General features: G+C 55.9%; 2 protein-coding genes across 2 annotated transcripts; one reads left to right on the top strand and one right to left on the bottom strand.

The window, feature by feature from the left end:
- Positions 1–5,503: 5,503 nt before the first annotated feature.
- COL8A2 (collagen type VIII alpha 2 chain) lies at positions 5,504–16,081 on the top strand. The gene is made up of 2 exons (XM_039729193.1): positions 5,504–6,247; positions 10,587–16,081. Exons 1-2 carry the CDS (start codon positions 5,863–5,865, stop codon positions 12,506–12,508), a joined length of 2,307 nt encoding a protein of 768 aa, XP_039585127.1. The 5' UTR covers positions 5,504–5,862; the 3' UTR covers positions 12,509–16,081.
- A 199-nt stretch (positions 16,082–16,280) lies between these two features.
- Positions 16,281–22,595, bottom strand: ADPRS (ADP-ribosylserine hydrolase). Its single transcript, XM_039729194.1, has 6 exons — positions 22,357–22,595; positions 20,488–20,584; positions 19,505–19,712; positions 19,231–19,415; positions 19,037–19,137; positions 16,281–18,182 (listed from the first exon to the last, which is right to left on the bottom strand). The coding sequence occupies exons 1-6, from the start codon at positions 22,583–22,585 to the stop codon at positions 17,890–17,892; spliced, it is 1,113 nt and encodes a 370-aa protein (XP_039585128.1). The 5' UTR covers positions 22,586–22,595; the 3' UTR covers positions 16,281–17,889.
- Between the last annotated feature and the right edge of the window lie 169 nt (positions 22,596–22,764).

Raw genomic sequence — 22,764 nt, 5'->3', positions numbered from 1 at the left:
GGAGCAAGGTGGGTCTGACCTGCAGACCTCAGGAAAACTCCAACTGCTTCCCACTGCTCCCAGCAGGACTCACCTGTCCCTGGAGCAGGGCTGGCCCAGCTGGCACAGGGTCCCTGGAAAGTGATGCCCAGTGCTCCAGCAGCTCCCTGGGGCTCTCAGCCCCCTCCTTCCTCTGGTGTCTGGGCAAACGCTCCACGTCCCACACCAGGAGCCGGGCACAAGCGTCTGTGCTCGGTCAGGGCATGAGCCTGGGTTCACAGAGCAGCTTGGACCCTGCACAGCCCCTGAGCAAACCCCTGGAAAGGGGATCCAGCCGAGGGGATGGAACCCTCCAAGACCCTCAGCACCCTCATCCCTACTGCAGCCCAGTCTGGCCCTTGGCTGCTGCTCTGCTCCTCCAGCCCTCAGGGACAGTGTCACAGCTGCCCCAGGCAGGCCACCACCCCACTGGGAAGAGGAGGAGGAGGAGAGGGGAAGAAGAAGGGAAGAAAAAAAATGAATCCCCACAAAAATGTCTTCATAACAGGAAACGTCTCATAAAATACCTGTGGTTTGGCATGTGTGATTCCACTGGTCAAACTATGCACCTGGCAGGGAACCCTGCTATTAATGCTGCAGCTCTGGTATTTCAGTGGAGTGGAGGCTGGCGGGGGGGTGGGACTGGGGATTTGGGGTGCAGAAACTCCACTGGGGCCAGAGCAAGGGGGGACATGTCCCTTGGGTCCCTCTCACCTCTGTAGGTGACTTCCCAGCTGTGCATCCCTGAGGGAGCTGCAGCACCCAGGGATGTGTGGGCTGGGCTGAGCCTTGCCCCAGGCAGGACCTGCTGCTCCCAGCCAGGGTTTTCACCCAGACCCAGAACCAACCGGGGGTCTCTGCCCGGCCTCGGTGCCCACCCTTCTGCAGGGATGCCCTCAGCCCACGGCGGGGCTGTGCCGCGGAGTTTTGACAGCTGGAGGTGAGGGATTAAGCCCTGAGCCGTGACCCGCGGCTGCGCTGCCGGCACACACGCCCGGGGTCACTAATCCGCTCGGGCTGAGCCCTGACCCGGCGGCCGCGGGATCAAGCGGTGCCACCGCCCCCGGGGCTGGCAGGGCTGCAGGAGCCCGGGACCCCGGCTCCAGGCAGCTCGCACCACGGCCATGCCATGCCGTGCCATGATCTGCCAGGCTGTGCCATGCTATACCATGCTGTACCACGCTGTACCATCCTGTACCACGCTGTAGAGGTGAGGGATTAAGCCCTGAGCCGTGACCCGCGGCTGCGCTGCCGGCACACACGCCCGGGGTCACTAATCCGCTCGGGCTGAGCCCTGACCCGGCGGCCGCGGGATCAAGCGGTGCCACCGCCCCCGGGGCTGGCATGGCTGCAGGAGCCCGGGACCCCGGCTCCAGGCAGCTCGCACCACGGCCATGCCATGCCGTGCCATGATCTGCCAGGCTGTGCCATGCTGTACCACGCTATACCATGCTGTACCATCCTGTACCACGCTGTGCCATGCTGTACCATGCTGTACCACGCTATACCATGCTGTACCATCCTGTACCACGCTGTACCACGCTGTACCACGCTATACCAGGCTGTACCACGCTGTTCCATGCTGTACCGTGCCATGCCGTGCCGTGCCGTGCCGTGCCGTGCCTATCCCGCTCCATTCAGGGCCAGGCGCGGGCACCGTGTGCGGGAGCAGGTCCCTGCAGATGGGGTGGGGTGTTTTTTCTTCGTCAAGGAAAATGTTTTCTTGTTCCCTGGGCTGCTGGCGGGCGAGGCTCCGGCTCGGGCTCCGGGTCCGGCAGCTCGTACAGCAGCCCTGGATGGGATCGGGTGTCCTGCAGTCGAGGACAGGCTGGTGCCAAGTCGCTGCTCAGCCGAGCTGCTCCCTGATGCCTTTGGCTTTCGCAGCCCGGCCTGCGGAAACAACGTGCTGTTCTCCCTCTTCATAGCTCACTTTTCGTTTTTGACTCGGTTTATTATTATTTTTAAAGCATGTGTAGCGCAAAGCAAATCATCGACCTCCCGCTGGAGCCGGGCCAGCCCCGTGTTGGGCTTGGAAATGCTCCCTGCTTTATTTTTTATTGTAAATGACCGGAGGATGGAGCGGCTCGATGGGACACGGCGGCGGCCAAGCCCGCCTGCTCCAGCCCACCCACACTCCCGGCTGCTCCCGGTGCTTCCCTTTCCCCGCATCCCCCCGCCCCGGGCGACTGCGAGGTGCTTCCCACGGCTCCCCCAGCCCGGGGCCAGCTTCTGCCACAGCTTCTTGCAGAGGTGGTGGCTGTGCCTTGTGATGCCAGAGCACAGAATGGGGACAGGCTTGGGCAGGGGGAAGAGGATGGGGACAGCAATGGGCACGGGGATGGGATGAGGCCTCACCGGTGAGCCTTGAAGTGCATCAAATTCCCCATCCTGCCTCATCCCCGAGCCCCTCAGTGGGGCTGGCGTGGCCCTGGGATGGATGTGGGGCCGGAGCTGGGGTGAGTGCCAGCAAGCACACGCTGTGCCCCAAACTGACCACGCTTTGACTGCCGGGTTTAAACGAGCTCCCCGTTGCGCCGACCTTCAGTCACAATGGCAGATCCCCCGTGGATCACATATATTGACTTAAAAAATAATTAGCCTCAAAGGGAGCAGGCGCAGGGCCGGCCAGGCCCTTCATTAATATTTAAGTAACAGGGGCCATAAATCAGCTGCAGCTCAGCCAACAGCCCTGGCCGTGTCCGTGGGGAAGCGGGGCCATGGTGTTCACAGGAACATTGCCCAGTCCAAGCATGGGAGTGCTGACATGGGCTCCGTGGGGAGAGTGGGACAGTGTGGGGGGCAGCAGCCCTCTTCCACTGGGAATGGCCAGGAGCACACCAGGAACACGCTGGCAGCTCACCAGGCTGCCCAGCACAAGCCACGAGCGGTTCCAGAGCGATGGAGGCAGCACGGGCTGGTTGTTTTCCTGCAAGAACAAGGTGACATTTCTTGTCTCTTTTCTCATGGTTTAAGTGTGAGATTTTTTCCCCGTTCCCAGCGCTTTCATGGCGTGCCAAGGGTTTTTAACACGTCTGCTCGCCGCCTGCCAGGGGAGCCGACACTCGCACCGTCAGCGTGGCGGCGGCGGCTCTGAAGCCGTGCCAGGGGTCGGGGCCCTGCTGCCCCCAGAGCTGAGCAGAGTGGGGCTGCTGGGCCCCATCCTGCTCCAGCATCCCCAGAGAACAGCATGGACCCCTCAAGTGCTGCCCCTGTATGAACCCTCCTGGCTCAGCAGCTCCCGCTGGGCTTGGCTTGGCGTCAAGGGATGGTTTTGGTCATACTGGGGTGTGCTGGGGGGCTGGAGCTACCTCTGAAGGACAGCAGCTCGGCTGGACAGTGCCCAGCCTGGTGGCTGCAGTGCCCAGGCAGAGCGGAGTGAGCCAGGAGGGGCTACAGTTGGGACCCCCAAAGCATCTCCCCTGCTCCAAGTGGGAAAAAGATTAATCTCATGGGATTTCTGTTGGCCATACAAGAGCAGGTTCTTGACCCCGGACCTCAGGAGGATGGGCAGGTGACCCCAGGAGGACGGGCAGGTGACCCCTGTCTGTCTGTAGCCCCCCCATGCACAGGATGGATCTGCCACCATTCACGACCTGCCAGGCGAGAGGGGAGCGTCGTGTGGCTGCTCCGTGTGATTAATTATCAGTTCATAACACAGGAGATTTCAAGCATGAAAGAGCCTCTCCACAAGCACGTTGTGCACACTTTATCCATCATATGAGACTCCAGATGTTTCCATTTTATTGTTATTAAATCACTGCCTGGAGAGTGCGGGTAGCAGGAGGCCTCCTGCCCCAGTGCCGGGCACGGCTGGGGGGGCAGCACAGCACCAGAGACCCCTTGTGTTGAGGGACACGTACCTGGGGGCTCAGGCCAGGCTCCCCTGTTGCTCTGCAGAGACTGGGGCAGTTGGAATGACCTGGCTGGATCAAGGGGGTGACAGGACACAGAGCAGGGAACTCAGTTTCACATGCAATACACAATGAAACCCTGGTCAGATTCCCTTGTGCTCCCTCTCCCTTCCCTCTGGCTCCGTTTTCCCTGCATCCCCCATCTCTCTGAAGTCTGAGGTCTCACAGCAGGAGGATGCAGTGCCCAGCAGCAAGGGGCTGAACCACCCCAGGGTGCTGCTCCATGGCAGCATCCTGAGAAAACAGCCCAGTGGAGGGGAGGAGCAGGGGTGAATCCAGCCCAGGTGGGAGAGGAGAGAACTAGGAAGGGAGGGAGGGAGGTAGAGATGGAGGCACAGGGGTCATACCAGGTAAGGAAAACAAGTAAATAGCTGATTCAGGAGTTTGTTCTCCTCTTTTATTTAACAGAAACTGTATTTTTACAGCTGCAATCCCTTAGAATGGGATTCTTTTCCCCTTAAACAAATCCTTGTAAAATAATGCTTCATAAAAAGAAGCGTTCCTCTCCTCGACCCTGAAGACAGAAAAACAATAATGCCGGCGAGGCCCCGGCCGTGCTGCCAAGGAGGCCGGGGGTGGCTGTCACCCCTGTCCCTGGCAGTGCCACCCGACCCACAGCCACGGCTCCGGGTGTCTCAGTGGGACTGGCACCGCTCGGGGCTGTGGCTCTGGTGGGATGGGCAGGGCACAGCTCCTCTTCCAGCATCTGCCACAGCCACCTGCATCCTCACAGGGTCATCGTGCTGCTAATGGCAGGGCCGTCCCTGTCCCCTCCAGCCCTCAGCTGACTCCCAGACCATTCTCCAGGCACAAGAGCAGCTGTCAAGGCTGCCTCATCCCTGGAGACTCCAAAAACCTGCCAAGCCCTTGTGGCATCAGGAACAATCCCATGCCAGGACTCCCTGCTCCCTTGACTTAATTTGCTTTAATTTTGTTTTAATTTGGGTTGCTTTTTCTCTAGGCTGCAGCTTTTTTTTTTTTTTTCCACTGCTGCTTCAGCAAAAGCGATTCAGGAAATTCCGATGAAATCCCAGCATGCAGCAGCCCTGCCCCTGCTCCCTGGCAGGACAGGCCAGGAGCTTAATTCTCATTAATAACCACCACAGGTCAATTATTGCAGAAGGAAAAGCAGCAAAAACTCTTTGGTATCACGTGTTGTTAAAGCTTCCGAAAATAAATGTTCGTTGCAAATCAATCTGTTTGCAGCTCCGCACGTGGAGCTGACAGGGAGAGTTGCTGGAGGAAGAGAATATTTATAAAGGGGGTTTATTTTAAATAAACAAGCACTTAAGGCTGAGGCTGCTGCTCCCATCCCTCGTCCTCCGCGTGAGTTCCCGGCGCTGCCCGCGAAGCGCCGCAGTTGAGCCACAAACGCAGAAAGGCTCTGGCTCCCACGTCGTGGGTTTGGCCCAGCACCCACTTGGGAGGCCCAGCACCCACTCGGGAGGCTCAGCACCCCCTCGGGAGGCTCAGCACCCTCCCTGCCCCCAGGGGAGGCAGGTTTTGGCAGTGGCAGCCTGTGCCTGCCACAGGGACCATGGCCGTGTGAGAGGAGCCCCTGCTCACTGGAGGGTTGTGGCAGCAATGATGGGCTCGGTGAGCTGCAGGTCTCATCTGCATTTTTTCCCTCCTCTTATATTTGTTAAAAATGCATAAGGGATGTGAGAGTTACCACAGACACTCAGGGCAGCATCTGTAAGACTCCACTGGGCATCTCCATGGCTGGTTACAGTGCAAGATGAGGGAAGAGCCTCGAGCTGAGCCAGGAGAGGTTCAGGTTAGATACCAGAAAGAATTTCTCTTTGGAAAGGGCTGCCAGGCATTGGAAGGGGCTGTCTGGGGAAGTGGTGGAGTCCCAATGCCTGGAGGTGTCTGAGGAACAACTGGATGTGGCACTCAGTGCTCTGGGCTAGTGAATCACAGGTTGGCCTCAATGGTCTTGGAGGTCCTTTCCAACCTCAGTGACTCTGGGATTCTATTCTATAAACTGTATTTACCGTGCATCTCCCAGCTGTGGTGTGTCGGGAAGGACAACATGTTCAGGATATCTGCTCCACAAAAAGGCAAATCCAAGGGAGTCCTGCTGAGGTGGGGGTGTGTACCAGTGTGGCTGTTCTTTGTCTGCAGGAGCCGTGGGAGCAGGATGCTGCCGGACGTCGCGGCGCTGCTGGCGATGCTGGGCACGATGGTGATGGTGATGGGCCCTGGCTCGGCGGCGGCAGGCGGCGTGGGGGGCTACGCTCAAGTCAAGTACATGCAGCCCATGGTGAAGGGACCCCTGGGACCCCCGTTCCGTGAAGGCAAAGGGCAGTACCTGGGTAAGGGATGCACGCTGCGGGACTGTGTGAGGCCATGGGGCAGTGGGAAGGGGACATGGCACTTCACAGTCATTGGGCACTTGTCACACTCCACCCTTCAGGCTCCTGGAAGCCGCCTGGCACAGCTGAAGGTGCTGCTGTCCAAAACACTTGGTTGAGCATGGCCAGATCATCTGGGTCTTTAACCCAGTGCAAAAGGACAGGGTGGACATGGGTAGAGGCTCAGCAGGGAAGTGAAACCTTTTGCTGGGGCTGGGAGGGCACCAGGGGACACAGGGGACCCTCCAGCCTCTGGCTCCTGCCCGCCTGCCCATCCCCAGCAGCAGGAGGCACAGAAGCCCCAGCACTCGCTGTCTCTGCCTCTCCCTGCTGTTAAACCTGAGCTGTCCTGGCAAGGCTTTTTCCACTCCTCCACCTATTCCGTTTCCCTGTCTGCATTTTGCACCAGCTGGGAAAGGAAAGAGTGCCAAGGCTGGAGCTGAGACCCAGCCTGGCAAGGGAAGAGCAGGAGAGAGACATTTCCTCTCTCGGAGAGCAGCGACAGAAACTCCAGACGTGTTAAATCACTCCTCACTGAGTGATGTGCACCAGAGGGGCAGAGGCCCCAGGGTCATTGCTCTGCACAGCCGGGGCTCCAGCACCCCCAGCCTTCTGTAATCCCCTGTCCCAGCTGCCCTTCCTGCACCCGCCCCAGTGCTGGCACCACCACAGGATGGGGCACTGCTGGGCTTGGGTATCCAGACCTGCCAGGTCGGTGCTTGGCTTTTGGGAAGAGCCATTGGAGGCTCCCCACAGGTTGTCACACACCTGGACCCTCCCAGGAGCTGAAGTCTTGGCTCTGGGACAAGAAACTGGAGAAGGCTGGGCCACCGGTGGCTGATTTACTGGAGGGCTTATCAGGAGTTCAGCCCAGCACATGTGTCAGAAAACACACAGCAAAACCTGGAGCCGAAGTGTGCTACAAGCCCCCCCTCCCTGCCCCCTTCCCAGCTGTTGTAAAGCTGCTCCCTGAATCCCAGCCAGAGCCAAAACCTTCCAGCGTAGCACAGGAACACTTCAGCTGCTGGTGGGACTGGATTCAAATCTCTCCCTGCTGTTCTTCCTTCTTTTTTCCCTTCTTCCTATGCATGGGAGTGTCCTGCATTGCCTCTGAGCAATGCTGCCTATGGTGGGGAGAGCAGAGAGTGTGCCAGGCTGGGGCAAGGAGGGGTTTGGACAAGCTCTACCAGGTTAGACCAGGCAGAGGGGACCCTGAGGCAGGGCAGAGCACAGAAGTCCCCTGGACATTACTCCTCTAAAACCCTTGGGAAGGAGAGGACAGGTGGGGGACAGGAGAGAGGGACGCAGGGACAGCTGCAGCCCGAGCCACCGGCTGCGGGGCCGCACAGAGGCAGCTGGGGAAGCCGGTGCCTCCTGGATCCCAGCGAGCTCCCATCTCTGCTTAACCTCTAATTTGGCAAGGAAAATCCCTGCTGGCCTTCTGCCCTGCTCGGGGAGCTCAGCTGACTGCCGCGACGGCACGGGGCTGTGCCGTGCCCCCGCGGGTTACCCCGGCCGGGGGGAGCTCTGGGGGCCCCCGCGCTGCCCCAGGCTCTGCAACCCCCGGCTGGGGGTTCCCTCCAGCCTGCAGGTGCCATCTGGTGAGTGACAGGTTTCCTCAAGGTGCCAGACACCTTTTCTCGCTCAGGAATAGCTGCCCCAGAGCACAGAGGGAGCTCAGGGGAGGAGATGCTGCTAAATGCTGAAATGCTCGGAACGTTGAAGCAGAGATTTGCACATTGGGGGTTTATTTTGGCTTAATTTAAACCATGTCAGTGGCCCTGTAGACAGGTAAACCCACTAGTGAGTGCTGTGCTGGGACAACCACTGCTGTGAGACAGTAGAGAGGTGCTAAAACACTGATCCCACGCAACATCCCTGTGAGCCTGTGAAACTCTCTCACGAGACAGGGCTTGGCAGCAGCTCTGGAACAAGCTCAGCCAGGCTCCACCACAGAGCAGCCAACCTCTCCTTCCTGCAGTGTCATCTGGCCGTGCTGGCCAGACCCACTGCTGGCTGCTCATGGCTGGGAACCACTTCCCATCCTGCTGGATTCTTCCTCTGCTGGCCGGTCTGCGCTGCTGGGTCCCTTCTCCAGGCAGGAGGGGTCCTTACTGGCATGAGCACAGCTCCAGAGGAGCTGCAGCACCCACCTGGCCGTGTCCATGCTCCCCAGGAGCTGGGATGCTCCGTGATGCCTGGGGGGGAGCTCCCAGGGGTCATTCCTGCCCTGTCCCCCTCCCGCTGCCCCAGCTGGCTCCGTTAACACTCACAGCAGCTCGGCTCATGCGTTGAGGGGAGCACAGAACCCCACGCTGGTGCTGCAGAGCTCCGAGACATGTGTCTGTGGTAAGACATGGGCTTTTGAAATCGGACACCAGTGGGGCTGCAGTGTCCCAGTTTCTCTCCGCTGACGGCCCCGGTTTGGTTTTCCCGTCTGCTTTTTTGGCCGCCTGCAAGCTGGCAGCTCCCGCCTGGCGTTTCTCTCCACTGCCTTGTGTGAGAGAGTGTGTGTGTGCTTTTTCCTTCCTTCGTGGGCTCAGCTGTAGATCCTTGTTCTGATTCCATGCAAAATGACCTAAAAAACTAATTCATTTCAAACCATTGCAAGAAAATTAAAAATTAAAAAGAAAAAGTGTGGGGGGAGAAAACACATTGAAATCATTTACTGGAGAATTTTTTTCCAGAATCCAAACGCCAGAAATAGTGCAGCACTGCACAGCTCCCTTGCCCTCTTTTCCACACCATTTTCCTGGGTGAAGAGCAGAAGTTTGCATAAATCCAGTGGCAGTGTCGTGACAGACAAGTATTTCCTTCATCAAGAGAGCCAAGTGACCACAGCTACAGCTGAGGACGTGGGCCAGGCTGTGATTTATAGACAAGCCCTAAAAATGTTTCCATTACCCAAGGAAAACACAGTGGCACCAGGCTGGGAAGGGCCAGAGCTAATTGCTGTGTCCAGGGCAGGCACAGCCACCTCTGATGCTCCGGGAGCTGTGCCTGCTGCTGCCACAGTTATTCTTTTCACGTGTCTCAAATCTCCCATAAGCTTTTCCCGTTGACTGAGGAAAGCTCCGTGCTGGCAGATCCCAGCACCACGTGTGTCCGTGCTCCCAAAGCCCAGCTTGGCTCACTGAAGGGGCCAGACTGGCCGACCTTGTATCCTGCTCCCACCCCGGGCAGGATCCATCCCCATCCCAGGAACTTGTCCATATAGATCTATTCCCAACTGGAATGATCTCCCTCGGGCAGATTTTATTTAAATTCACCCAAGATGTCATAGCCCTTTCCTCTGCCTTTAGCATTTCTCATCATTGTTGCGTGTACATGTGACTGTCGAGTATTTCCTTCATTTCAAACTGCCCAAAAAAGTGTTTGTCAGATTTATTCTTTCTCACCCTTTCCTGGTGTCACGTGGGAGGCGACACCCTGCCTGGGCCAGCCTCGAGGAGTTATTTATGCTCACGTCTGTGCTTTCCATGCTGAGCTGTGGTGGGCATGTCATCTGCCTCTCCTTGCCTTTGGAGTCTCTCAGCCCATTAGTTTCTTTCTTATATCCGTTTGCAAAAGACCTCAATAAATTCTTGAAATGTCAAGTGGTTGCGGCCTATTCCCAGCTGGGCTGACTCATTTGGACGGAGCTGAGGCTGCATTTCCCTCCCAGCTCTTGGCTTCTGCTCCATCCCAAGAGCTTTTTTGCTTTTTGGTTTTTCTCTGCCTTGCTGGACTCGGGAGCTGTGCCAGCAAGCACTGTAGGCATGGCCTAACCCATACATCCATCGCCTCCTCAGGCTCTGGAGTACATGTCCAAGAGTTTTCTTTTTAATCCAAAAGGATTAAAGGTCTCCCAAGGCCCTGGACTCGTGGGACAGGGTGAGGGATTATCCTCAGTCTTGGCTCGCTCTGTCGCCATCCTCTCAGCTGAGCCCAGGCAGGAACAGCTGAATCCCACGGTGCTTTCGAGGCCACTGGGAAGTGAGGCAGCAGGAGGTTTGAATCCAGCTCTAAAACCACCCTGCAGTAACTCATCACAAAATAGCCCTGCCAGAGCTGGCAGCAAGCACTGGCACCTTCCATGGTGCCACCTGACATCATGGAGGGATGTGAAGCTGGAATGAGAACTCTGGGCTTCGGCCTTGCCTCAGGACAGCGCTCTGATGTGGGGGCCCAGGAAGCTGCTGTGGCCGTGTTTCAGTGGAAGGGTCTCCTTTCAAACCCAGCCCAGGCCACTCAGAGACTCCAGCATGCCAAGGGCACTCCTTGCCCACGGCCAGTGACACAGTGTCTCCTCTCTCCACAGACATGCCGCCACTGCTGCCCATGGACCTCAAAGGCGAGCCAGGACCGCCAGGGAAGCCTGGCCCACGTGGACCTCCCGGGCCGCCCGGCTACCCGGGCAAACCGGGCACGGGGAAGCCAGGAATGCACGGCCAGCCCGGGCCTGCTGGGCCCCCTGGCTTCTCGGGCATTGGGAAACCCGGCATCCCAGGGCTCCCCGGGAAGGCGGGTATGAAAGGGATGCCCGGAGCCAAGGGTGAGCCTGGCATGCGTGGGGAGCAAGGCCCGAGGGGCCTCCCCGGCCCGCCGGGGCTGCCCGGGCCAGCCGGCCTCTCTGTCAATGGGAAGCCGGGTCCCCAGGGCGGCCCCGGCCTGCCCGGCTTTCGGGGAGAGCCTGGCCCGAAAGGAGAGCCGGGTCCCCGTGGAGAACGAGGGATGAAGGGTGAAAACGGCGTGGGGAAGCCAGGCTTACCGGGGCCGCGGGGGAACGGGGGCCCTCCCGGCCCCGCGGGGCCCCCGGGGCCCGCCGGCGTTGGGAAGCCTGGCCTCGATGGGCTGCCGGGAGCGCCCGGGGACAAGGGCGACATGGGTCCCCCGGGCGGGCCGGGTGTCACCGGGGAGCCCGGCCCTGTGGGGCCGCGGGGACCCCCCGGCATCGATGGCATCGGTGTCCCGGGCGCCGCGGGGGTGCCGGGGATACAGGGCCCCATGGGACCGAAGGGAGAGCCCGGGCTCCGCGGCCTCCCTGGCCTGCCGGGCCCCACGGGCTATGGGAAGCCAGGCATGCCCGGCCTGAAAGGAGACCGCGGGCAGCCCGGGGCACAGGGAGCCATCGGCGATAAGGGGGAGCCCGGCGTTGATGGGGAGCCGGGCGAGCCAGGTCCGGCCGGCATCATCGGCCCGCCGGGCCCGCCAGGGTCCATGGGGCTGCCGGGCAAGCACGGGCTGCCCGGCCCCAAGGGGGACGTGGGGCCGAGCGGGCCCCCGGGAATGCCGGGGATACGCGGCGACCAGGGCCCGAACGGCTTCGCGGGGAAGCCGGGCGTGCCGGGAGAAAGGGGCCTGCCCGGGTCACTGGGACCTCCCGGCCCAATGGGCCCCAAAGGTGAACCGGGGTTCATCGGCCTCCCGGGGGTGCCTGGATTAACGGGCGGCCCTGGGCCCAAAGGGGACGGTGGGATCCCGGGGCAGCCAGGGCTGAGGGGCCCCTCCGGCATCCCGGGATTGCAAGGACCTGCTGGGCCCATGGGGCCTCAGGGGTTACCAGGCCTGAAAGGGGAGCCCGGGCTCCCTGGCATTCCCGGCGAGGGGAAGACCGGCGAGCCTGGCATGGCCGGACCCATCGGCCCACCTGGAATGCCAGGAACGCCGGGGCTGAACGGGCCACCAGGGCCACCGGGGCCGCCTGGGCCACCAGGAGCGCCAGGAGTGCTGGACGAGACGGGCATCGCAGGGCTGCACCTGCCCGACGGCGGCGTGGAGGGAGCTGTGCTGGGCAACGGGAAGCCGGGCAAGCCACAGTACGGCCGAGGAGAGCTCGCTGCCCGCATCGCGCCGGCCTTCACTGCCATCCTCACCTCCCCCTTCCCCGCATCCGGCATGCCCGTCAAGTTTGACCGGACCTTGTACAACGGGCACAATGGCTACAACCCGGTCACCGGGATCTTCACCTGCCCCGTATCCGGAATCTACTACTTTGCCTACCACGTGCACGTCAAAGGGACCAACGTTTGGGTGGCCCTGTATAAGAACAACGTGCCGGCCACCTACACCTACGATGAGTACAAAAAGGGGTACCTGGACCAGGCCTCGGGCAGTGCCGTGCTTGAACTCAAGGAGAACGACCAGGTCTGGGTACAGATGCCCTCGGACCAGGCCAATGGGCTGTACTCCACGGAATACATCCACTCCTCCTTCTCCGGGTTCCTGCTCTGCCCCACATAACAGCTGTTGGGCTGCCTTTTCACCCACTTTAGCCATAAACTTTTTTTTTTTTTTGATAAAAAAGTGTTTTAAAATTAATACAAAAAAGAAAAATCACTGGGAAGAACGCGCAAGACATTGTCATGGGACCTTGCTTCACGCTGTTTGATCCATGAGTCAAGAGGGTAATCGGGAAGGAGACATCTATCCATCTATTTTCCTTTTTTGGGGGGAGGGAGAAGGGAGGGAGGGGAGCGACTTCCTCAGCAAAGCATATTTGGAATAAGTACCCCAGTGACTGGACATCAAACACAGGAACACGCTTGGGATGGCAAGGATCTGGCTCTGTGATCCAGAGAGGAAGACCAGACCCCCATGGTCTGTATCAAGTGCCCTCGTTTCCCATTTGGAATGCTAGATAAATAAATCCAGCTGTGTCATGGTGATGTGTTGGTAACCAATGCAGGGTCCCAGGCACTTACACAAACCCATACAGCAGCAGGCATCCATGCTGGATTGAGAAATTTCTTTCCAAACCATCAGATGCCCAAGTTCCAGGCTTGCTGACGCCTGTTTTTCCAGACTGTGCTTTGGGGCAGTCTCTCCGATTCACTCCAGATTCAGTGTGGTTGGATTTATAATCCTAAAGAGTGGAACACTTTGCATAAGCACCTTCTTCTAAGAAGTAAATATTATTTTTAACCCTCCCCCCCAGCACCTTTAGGAATAAAATCATCCAGGCACTGGTACCTGGGAGGATGCCGTGACCGGTTCCAAAGGCGGTGAGGGAAGCTGGGACCCCCATGATGAACAACGATCTGCTCTCTCCATTCACCTGCTGGCAAGTCCAAGGGCTGGTCCTGTCCCGTCTGTCTCTGCAGCCCAAAGACTTGCTTGGCCTCAGGAGCATCTCTGCCCACACAAGGATGGCAGTGCAAGCCCAGCTCACGGTGCTGCCAGCTGGTGTGACATAAGGAAGTGCCACTGATGGACAACTCGCTTTTCCTGTCTCACTATTCTGGGATGTGTGAACTCTTGCATTGGCGTCCCCCCCCTTTCCCTGGGGATCTTGGAATTCAGAAAAAATAGTGCTGGTTCTAACTTGCCACGCAGTGATTTCACCACGGTGCTATGACCCATATAAGAACATCACTTACAAGTGTAGTGCAATACCTGTGACAGGGCACCAGCCCCGGGGCCACTCTGTGACTGAGGTTAAAGAAATCAACATTTGCCTGCTCTTACCACTTTGTCTCTCTAATGCTTGGAGCGTTACTGACCTGAGCATGAGCTGCAGGGCTCTGGGCCAGGCATGATGGCACTGCCCCACACAGATCCTGTGGCTTTGCAGGTTTTCTCACAGTAGAACAGTCACTGCCACTTCCAGGACAGGGATGCTGCTCATCCCAGGCCAGGAGCATGCTGCTGAAGTCAATCCATGTGCATATCCCACTGCATGTCCTTCTGCAAAGGCACATCCCTGAGAAACAGCAACAATTTGGTCACCAGCTCTGACCTTTGCATTTTCCCAAAGCCTGTTTGATGGCCAAAGAAACGTAGCAAGACTGGGACTGGGCTTGTTTTCAGATGGACTCTATGAGATATTTAAACAACTTTTCCTGTTTTTGTTTTGCTTGTTTGTTTTCTCCTCAAGCCTGTCCTGTGTTTCTGCCTCTTGCCATTCAGGCCTTCCTTTTAAAAACTCACCTATCCTGAAATTAAGAAACACTAGAAGGAAATTTGCAGTTGGAAGGCCAGTGCTCTGGGCACTGCCCGCTGGGTCTGTGTGTCCCCTCCCTGGGATCTTTTCCCTGTGAATTTCTCTCCTTAAAGCTGCAAGTTTCATGCAGAGATGAAACTGCTCAAGCTGGAAGGTGTCTGATCCCACTGGACGTTTTTAACTCCTGAGGGTGTGGTCAGGACCATTTGGGTTGTGATCCTAACAGGTTATTTCCCAGCAGGAACAGTCCCTTAAATTAAAAGTGGAAGCTCAGATGATTTTTCCAAGCCCAGGTTTGGTAGGAGGGGATGCTGGGAGGGGACTTGTCTCCTTTCCTGTGGAGAATAGAGGGATTTGAGCTGGTCCAGCCTCGTGCAGGGCCAGGAGCTGCCACACCTGGTGGGAGCTTCATCCTGTTCCTCAAAGCAACTTATTTATACTGTGCCTAATCTACAGCCCATCTCTTGTTCTGTTCTGCTTCATTCCAAACTTCTTGTTCGAGCTGGCAAAAAAGCAACGACCAAACTCCTCACTGTAGCCACCCCCAGATTAAGTTTGTGCTGTAGATACTGTTTTGTAATTCCACTTTCCTATCACGTGCAGAGCAAACCCATAATCACCCCTTGCAGCTATTTAACCTCTTACATTTACACACTAATGGAAAGCAAAGATATTACACGCACATAGTTAGGCTAAAAAAAAAAACGATGCACAGGATGAGGGAGGCTGTTCACTCTCCAGAAGGATTTTTTTTTCTGGAATACTGAGTACATATTAGCCAGCAGAAAGGATTATTTTCTGTCGTGTGTGTGAGCGCGTGGGATTTTGGTTTCAATCACAAGAATAAAAAAGGTTGGGTTGGATGAGGTATGTCTATTTTTAATGCTGAAAACTGCATTACAATGTGCATTTTTATATACAAATTCTTACTATTTTTTTTAAATTTGCCTCTAGTATCTTCATTTCTAACCTAGTATATAGAGGTTTTTAGTTTTGTAAATACTTATTACATGCACTGTCCTAGTAAAAGTTGGTTTAAAATGCACTCTTTGTGACCCAAAACTGACCTGCTCTTCACAACTAAAACTGCAGTACTTGATTGTATTGACAAACATCAATAAAACTTATTGTATAGAGGTGGGCTCAGCTGTGCTTTGTCCTGGTCTTGCTCTGTCTCATACAGTTCTTACACTCTATTTCCACCTTAAATGATCTCACTCATGCCCAGCAGATTCCCTAACTGATCCTTATGTAAAAAGTTATTGCAGTTTCTTGTGATTAAGGAAAAGACTCCTGTCTCAAATTCAGTTTTAGAAAAGGTTGAAACCCCAGATCCTTCCAGCCTGATGATTATTAATTTCAGAGACTCAAAGTCTTAGGGATTCCCTTTCCTTTCTGTGTAGTTTTTTTTCCCATGATGTTTTTATCCTGTATCACACACCTTGTGCACAGCCAGCCTCCATCCTGAGTGAGTCAGGAACACTCAGGGCTGGTGAATCACTGGCAAAACAAGGCTCACAGTCCCAAGATAAGAAAATGTGTTTTCCCATCTGATCTCACCTGGCAGAGGTGAAACATTTCCAGGGAAGCTTGGCTGACACACAGGCACCTTCAAAAGCTCATTCCAAGGAGCAAGCCATCCTCCTGCTGCCATTCACGAGGCTGCCAGTGAATTCCCTGGTCTCTGCACCATCATCATGCTGCATTCCACACCTGAACTCCTTCCACAGGCAGAGAAGGAAAAGGGGCCTTTCCAAAGGCCCTCCCTGCAGTGCTCAGTGTGAATCCACCCTTGGACCACTCCTGGTCCTCTTGGCACTGAGGATGCACAACTTCATGACTTGAGTGAAAACACAGGAGCAGTGGCTACTTAACAAAGATAACTGAGGGATTTTACTTCTTTCCAAGGAAACTGAAGGGTGTAGTACACATCTGAATTCAGGCTCAAAGAGCTCCAGTCTTTAAACAGGAGTTCTTTGCCTGTCAGGAGTTCCAAACATTTAAAATTATAAAGCTGCTTTAAAAGAAAAAATATCTTTTTTTAAAATAATTACATGAATCTGGTTGTCCCTCTGGCAGAATAATGTGGAAAACCTGATATTTTACAGCTCAGATCTGCAGCACAATACAAAAATACACAACAGACCAAAATTCCACATGTTCCCAGGACAAGAATCCATTTATACAAGGAAAACCCATTATAGCATCACACAAAAGACTGGCACTTGAAGGAAACAGACAACAGGGAAAACTGGAAGGACCTGTGGCAGCCAGATTCCCACATGTGCATGCAGCCTGACACAGCCACCACGTGCTGACACCACTGGGGAGCACCACAGCCACTTCCCAGTGTCACAAGACATGCTGGAGAAATCACAAGAGTTACAGTGTCACATTTAAGTTTATAAACATTTCCATATGACGACTTTTTGTTTTCAATTATTAAAAAGCTTCCAACCCTTTCTAGATGTGCCATTCCCAAGCTGTTTCTCCCTTTCTGACCAGCTCCACTAGGAAAAGGTTTTAAATGTGAAGTTCTGCAACACAGCTGTGCTAGAATGTTCTTGGCCACCAGCACCAGCTTCTTTTCAATATTGATGTCCCCAATTAACCCACCTTTCCCTTTAATTCTGGGGCAATTTTTACCAAGTACAGAGGCTGAGACTGTGATAAATTAACTCCTGCATCCTGCTCAAGTCACTTTTGTGGCTGACTGCAGCAGAACCAGGCATTCTATCCCTGTAATACTTCCACTCCCCAGTCTGCACTCCACAGGAGCTGAACTCTCATGATCCTTGTGGGTCCCTTTCAATTTGGGGTATTCTGTGATTTAAGGAATCTCACTTGGTGCTCTGGGCATACACAGGACTTTAAAAATACAGGATGCATGGATTAGGAACACAGGAGCAGCCAGTGGCTGCAGCAGTGTGACAGCAGCTGTGCAAGGGGGCACAAAGTGCAGCAGGTGCCAACAGGCCAAGGACACAGGAGGAGCAGCAATTAGTGACACTCTCTCCCAACAGGGACAATGAGCCAGCTGGGATTGTCTGCAGGCATCAAAGGTGTCTCACAGAGCCATCAGCAGTGCAAAGAAATCCCTTCTCTGGCCCTTCTCATTCTGCCTTTAAGGCAACAAACGTCCCTGGAAATCTGTGCTCCATTATCCTAACTCAGCACAGGTGACAACTGTGCCACGAGGCCTCTCTGGTGACTCCTATGACATCCCTTATCTGGCCAGCTGAGAATGACCTGCTGCTCTACCAGGGGTGTGGACACTGGACAAGCCACTGACCACCAAAACACAGCCCATGGACACAGGAGCAGAGGAAAACAGGGAGAAAGTCCATGGATTCAGACACCCACCAGTGACTGCAATGACAAATGGCACAATGGTGGACACAGCAAGCAGCAGAAATCCATGGAAAATGAGACACTCGTGTACACCCGGGGAGCTGCCCCCACTGTCCAAGTGCAGCCACTTCCCAGCTGACCCGTGACTGAAGGGGATGTCCCCTGTTTTCCAGGCTGGCTCCAGCTCCCAGCTGACAGCAGCAGGCTCCCCTCCTCCCAGGGGAGGCTCGCTGGCGTCGGCCGATGGCGCGGCTCCACCGCTGGGTCTGACCAGAGGAGCAGAGCTGACCATCCCTTTGCCTCCAGGAAAGCCTTGGAGCTGCCCTGGAGCTCAGAGCCGCTGGCAGTAGAGTTCATAGAGGCTCTTGGCCATCCTCTGGGTCTCCTGGAAAGCCTCACAGCTCTGCTCCCAGCTCGGGGGCACCTGCTCCTCCCCGTAGTAGGCGCCGGCGATGGCCCCCGCCATGGTGGCGATGGTGTCCGTGTCCCCCCCCAGGGAGATGCAGTAGATGATGGTTCTCTGCAGGGCGTTGTAGTGCTCAGGAATGTCAGGATCAGCGTCCATGCAGCGCAGGAAGGAGTAAATGGCAGTGGGGACGGAGCGCAGCGCAGCGATGCCGTTGCCTGGAACACACCCTGTCAGCACCCTCTGGCCTTCCTTCCTTTTCCCTTCCCACTGCAACCTGCTGTTGCCAGTGACTTTCCATAGCAATATCATGGATTTTACCAGGAAAAGGTGAAAAAGTCTGTCCCTCAGAAACCCCCCAGTTCCCCAGTGCCACTCACATCCTGCACAGCAATTCCCAGTTACCCCAGTATGGCCTGGCCATACACATCTACTCATTCCCATTCAACAGGATGACCCAATAGCCCTTAAGAGATCTTAGAATGTTAAGAAACATTATGAAAGGTAAATTTCCCTTAGCAAGATGTTTTTTTCCTGTCAATACACAGAGGAAATCACTGGGTTGAGACACAGAATTCCTGACTGATGAGCACAGGCTGCTTTTCCAGCACAGTCTGTGCCTCACAGGTAGCAGAGACTGAAGAGGAATCTAGGGGAACACACATCTACCAGGCTGGCTGAGTTAGTCCTGCTTCCAGCTTCCTAAGAAAGGTACTCACCCAACTCAAACAATACATCTGCTTTGGGAACACTGCTGAGCTCCAAAAATTCCTTGATTTTCTTGAGGCGCCTAGAAAACGGTAAATCCTCAAATCCCAGCCTGCAAACAGAGAGTGCAGTGAAGAGGAGAGAATGTGAAGAGATTTCCCTTAGCAAGACTTTTTTTCCTGTCAATACACAGAGGAAATCACTGGGTTGAGACACAGAATTCCTGACTGATGAGCACAGGCTGCTTTTCCAGCACAGTCTGTGCCTCACAGGTAGCAGAGACTGAAGAGGAATCTAGGGGAACACACATCTACCAGGCTGGCTGAGTTAGTCCTGCTTCCAGCTTCCTAAGAAAGGTACTCACCCAACTCAAACAATACATCTGCTTTGGGAACACTGCTGAGCTCCAAAAATTCCTTGATTTTCTTGAGGCGCCTAGAAAACGGTAAATCCTCAAATCCCAGCCTGCAAACAGGAGTGAAACAGTGAAAAGGAGAGAACATGAAGAACCAGAAGAAACCACCACAGCAGGGTTGGGGCTTTCCCCAAGCTACTCACGCTCGGGCATCACTGAGAGACTTGTCATCGGCCTCCACGTGCTCCATGTGGCTGATGAGCTGCTCCAGGAAGGTTTCCCTGCTGAGCCCTTCCTGCAGGGCCAGGTGCACAGCCAGGGCCTGCAGGATGGCCCCGTTGTAGCCCAGGGAGTTGGCGTGGGTCAGCTCCGCGCTCAGCTTCGCAAACTGCCAGAGAAACCCCGCTGTCAGCAGAGCTTCCTGGGACACTGCCCTGGCAGCAGGGACAGCCAGAGAAGCCCAGAACGTTCCGGTACCTTCTTGACGTCCTGGATGTCGGAGTAGACGAGGGGGATGCCGGCCACCCTCATGGCCCCGCCGTTCCCGTAGGAGCCCTTCCCGTTGAACTGGGCTCGCGCGGGCTCAAACACGTCATTGCACTTGGGGCTCAGGAGCTTCTTGAAGACGTTGACCACGGCCATCCCATAGCCCCTGTTGGGCTCCTTCTTGTACTCCTCAGCAAACCTGGTGGGGGCAGGGGGGAAAACACCCCGGGGGTTTGGTCTGTTACTGGGGTTTGTGATTGGATGAAGCCTCTTGCTAAAGTGGATTAATAACACACACGTAAATGAGTGACAGTCAGGGCTCAGGGATTCAGTTCTGCAGGAAACAATTCCCAAAGAACAGTGTGAAAGAAGGATGTATAAACATCACCTTCCATAACCCACTTGTTTCCCTCTCAACTCTGCCTCAAAATAGAAGCAAACTAGAAACATTTCCGTGGGTCACAACCACAAGGAAAGTCTTTTGTTCAAGTTCAATTGAAGAGTTTTCTAAACAAAGAAATGCTTTCCCTTAAGTGGAACCAAATGCTCTCGGGGCTGGGGATTCAACAGGGAAACAGATCATAAACAGAGTCAAGCTGAGCTCACTCCTATTCCCTCACTAAATTAAGGGCAGCACAAACATAAATAGCAACAAATAAACATGAAACAAAATGTTTCTGGAATCTCCAAGCATTCTCCTCCCCAAAGGTGAACACACATGGGGCTGAAACACACAGGACTGACACACACAGGGCTGCCCTGTCAAGGCAGCTTCAGACTCCACACTGCAGCTGATGCTGCTGCATGGTCCAAGGCATGGCAAAGCAAAAGGATTAACAAACTAAAGGATTAACAATCTCTTTCCTAACTTTTTCCCCTCCAAAAATTATGAATTAGACTTAGTCTGTGACAGTCCCTGTCCCCTTCCAGACAGTCTCAGGGATGGTTACACCTTCAGGAAGCCTCATGCTCACCTCTTGGCCATGTCAACCTCATCGAACTCCTGCTTGGCCAGCAGTGACTGCACCACCGACCTGCTCATGGCCGTGTCGTCCGTGTACGGCAGCGACTCTGCAACGGGGGGCAAAGAGTCACAAACTGCTCCTGCCCTTTGCCAGCACCTCCCTCACCTCCCAGGCCTGACTGCCACAGGCTGTGGCTGTCCCTGGATCCCTGGAAGTGTCCAAGGCCAGGTTGGACAGGGCTGGGCACAACCTGGGACAGTGGAAGGTGTCCCTGCCCATGGCAGGAGGTGGCACTGGATGATTTTTAAAGTGCCTTCCAACCCAAACCTGTCAGGAAGTTCCCTGGCACTCTGAGGTTGACACTGCCATGGTTGTCAGAGTAAGGACACAGTTAGGGAGCTGCATCCACAGCTATAATGACAAAGAATATACTTCAAGATTAGTAAGAGCCAGGAGAAGATGCCTGACATCCAGAGGTATATATGGACAAGAGAGTCAGGCCAACACAGAATCACAGATTTCCAGGATAGTTTAGGTTGGAAGAGACCTTAAAGCCCATCCTGCTCCACTTCTTGACATGGGCAGGGACACCTTCCACTATCCCAGGCTGCTCCAAGCCCCGTCCAACCTGGCCTTGGACACTTCCAGGGATGGAGCAGCCACAGCTTCTCTGGGCAACCTGTGCCAGAGCATCATCACTCTCATGGGGAACAATTCCTTCCCAATATCCCATCTAACCCTGCCCTCTGGCAGTGAAAAGCCATTCCCCTTGTCCTGTCCTACCAGGCCTTTGTCAATAGCCTCCATTCTTTCCTGCAGACTCCTCTCAGCACTATAAGACTGCAATAATTTCCTAAGCATTAAACAGCTCTGAGCTTCTCTCACTCTCCTCCTCCTCCTCAAGTTTTGGTACCTCTGCACTGCCCCAGCATTGCCACACCCACTCACAGCACACTCCACCTCAGCTCCCTGGAGTAGGAGCAGCACGGGCAAAGCAGAAAAAACCACGGGTCCCTCTCCATCAGCAGTGTCCCTAAGGAATCCCCAGGGAATCAGGAACGGGTGTTGAACCCCCACAGGACAGGGGACAGCCAGGGCAGGCACAGCAGAGATGCCCCACAACCAGGTGAGGGGTAAGCACTGGGGGCACCCACGTTTCGGGGGGGCAGAGGGGTTGGGGATTCTGCAGGTTGGGCACACCTCAAAGCACAATCCTGGGGGTGCTGAGGGAGTGGGACACAAACACCCCAAAGCCCAGTCCTGGGAGTGCTGAGAGAGTTCAACACAAACACCCCAAAGACCTCTGCACTGCCCCAGCATTGCCACACCCACTCACAGCACACTCCACCTCAGCTCCCTGGAGTAGGAGCAGCACGGGCAAAGCAGAAAAAACCACGGGTCCCTCTCCATCAGCAGTGTCCCTAAGGAATCCCCAGGGAATCAGGAACGGGTGTTGAACCCCCACAGGACAGGGGACAGCCAGGGCAGGCACAGCAGAGATGCCCCACAACCAGGTGAGGGGCACCCACGTTTCGGGGGAGCAGAGGGGTTGGGGATTCTGCAGGTTGGGCACACCTCAAAGCACAATCCTGGGGGTGCTGAGGGAGTGGGACACAAACACCCCAAAGCCCAGTCCTGGGAGTGCTGAGAGAGTTCAACACAAACACCCCAAAGCCCAGTTCTGGGGATGCTGAGAGAGTTCAACACAAACACCCCAAAGCCCAGTTCTGGGGATGCTGAGAGAGTTCAACACAAACACCCCAAAGCCCAGCCCTGGGAGTGCTGGGCTCTAACCCAATCTCTGGGGTGCCGAGTGCCGTGTGTGTGAAGGGGGACCAGGGGACATCCCCCGCTCCCCGCCGCGCTCTCCCCACGCACCTCCACGTGCGCTCCCCGCCGCCTCCCCTCCCTCCTCAGGCGGCGCCGGTTCCAGCCCTTTGAGGAAACTCAGCAGCTCCGGCAGCTTCACGACGCTCCTGCCTTCGAAAACAGCTCCCAGGCAATCCCCCAACAACGCCCCGGCCAAGCAGCCCCGGAACCGAGCGAGGCCGGGCCGGGGACGAGCCGGGAGCCGCCCGGGCCCTGAGGCAGACCCCGCCGCCGCCATCTTGCCGCGCGCGGCGCCTTCTTCCTCCGGGCCGCCAGGGGGCAGTGAGCACGGAAGCGGCCGCGCACGCTGCCCCCTGGCGGCCCGGAGGACCGCGGTGCGGACAGCACGGCCGCCTTTCCCTTTAAATCCCTCCTGGAATCCAGCTGGATTTAATCGCCGCGGATGACAACTGGGGA

Source organism: Passer montanus, unplaced genomic scaffold (genome assembly GCF_014805655.1).
Source record: "Passer montanus isolate IOZ18808 unplaced genomic scaffold, ASM1480565v1 scaffold68, whole genome shotgun sequence".
Classification (NCBI taxonomy): domain Eukaryota; kingdom Metazoa; phylum Chordata; class Aves; order Passeriformes; family Passeridae; genus Passer; species Passer montanus.
The sequence above is the reverse complement of the archived record's forward strand: the minus strand, read 5'-3'. Positions and strand labels throughout refer to the sequence as shown.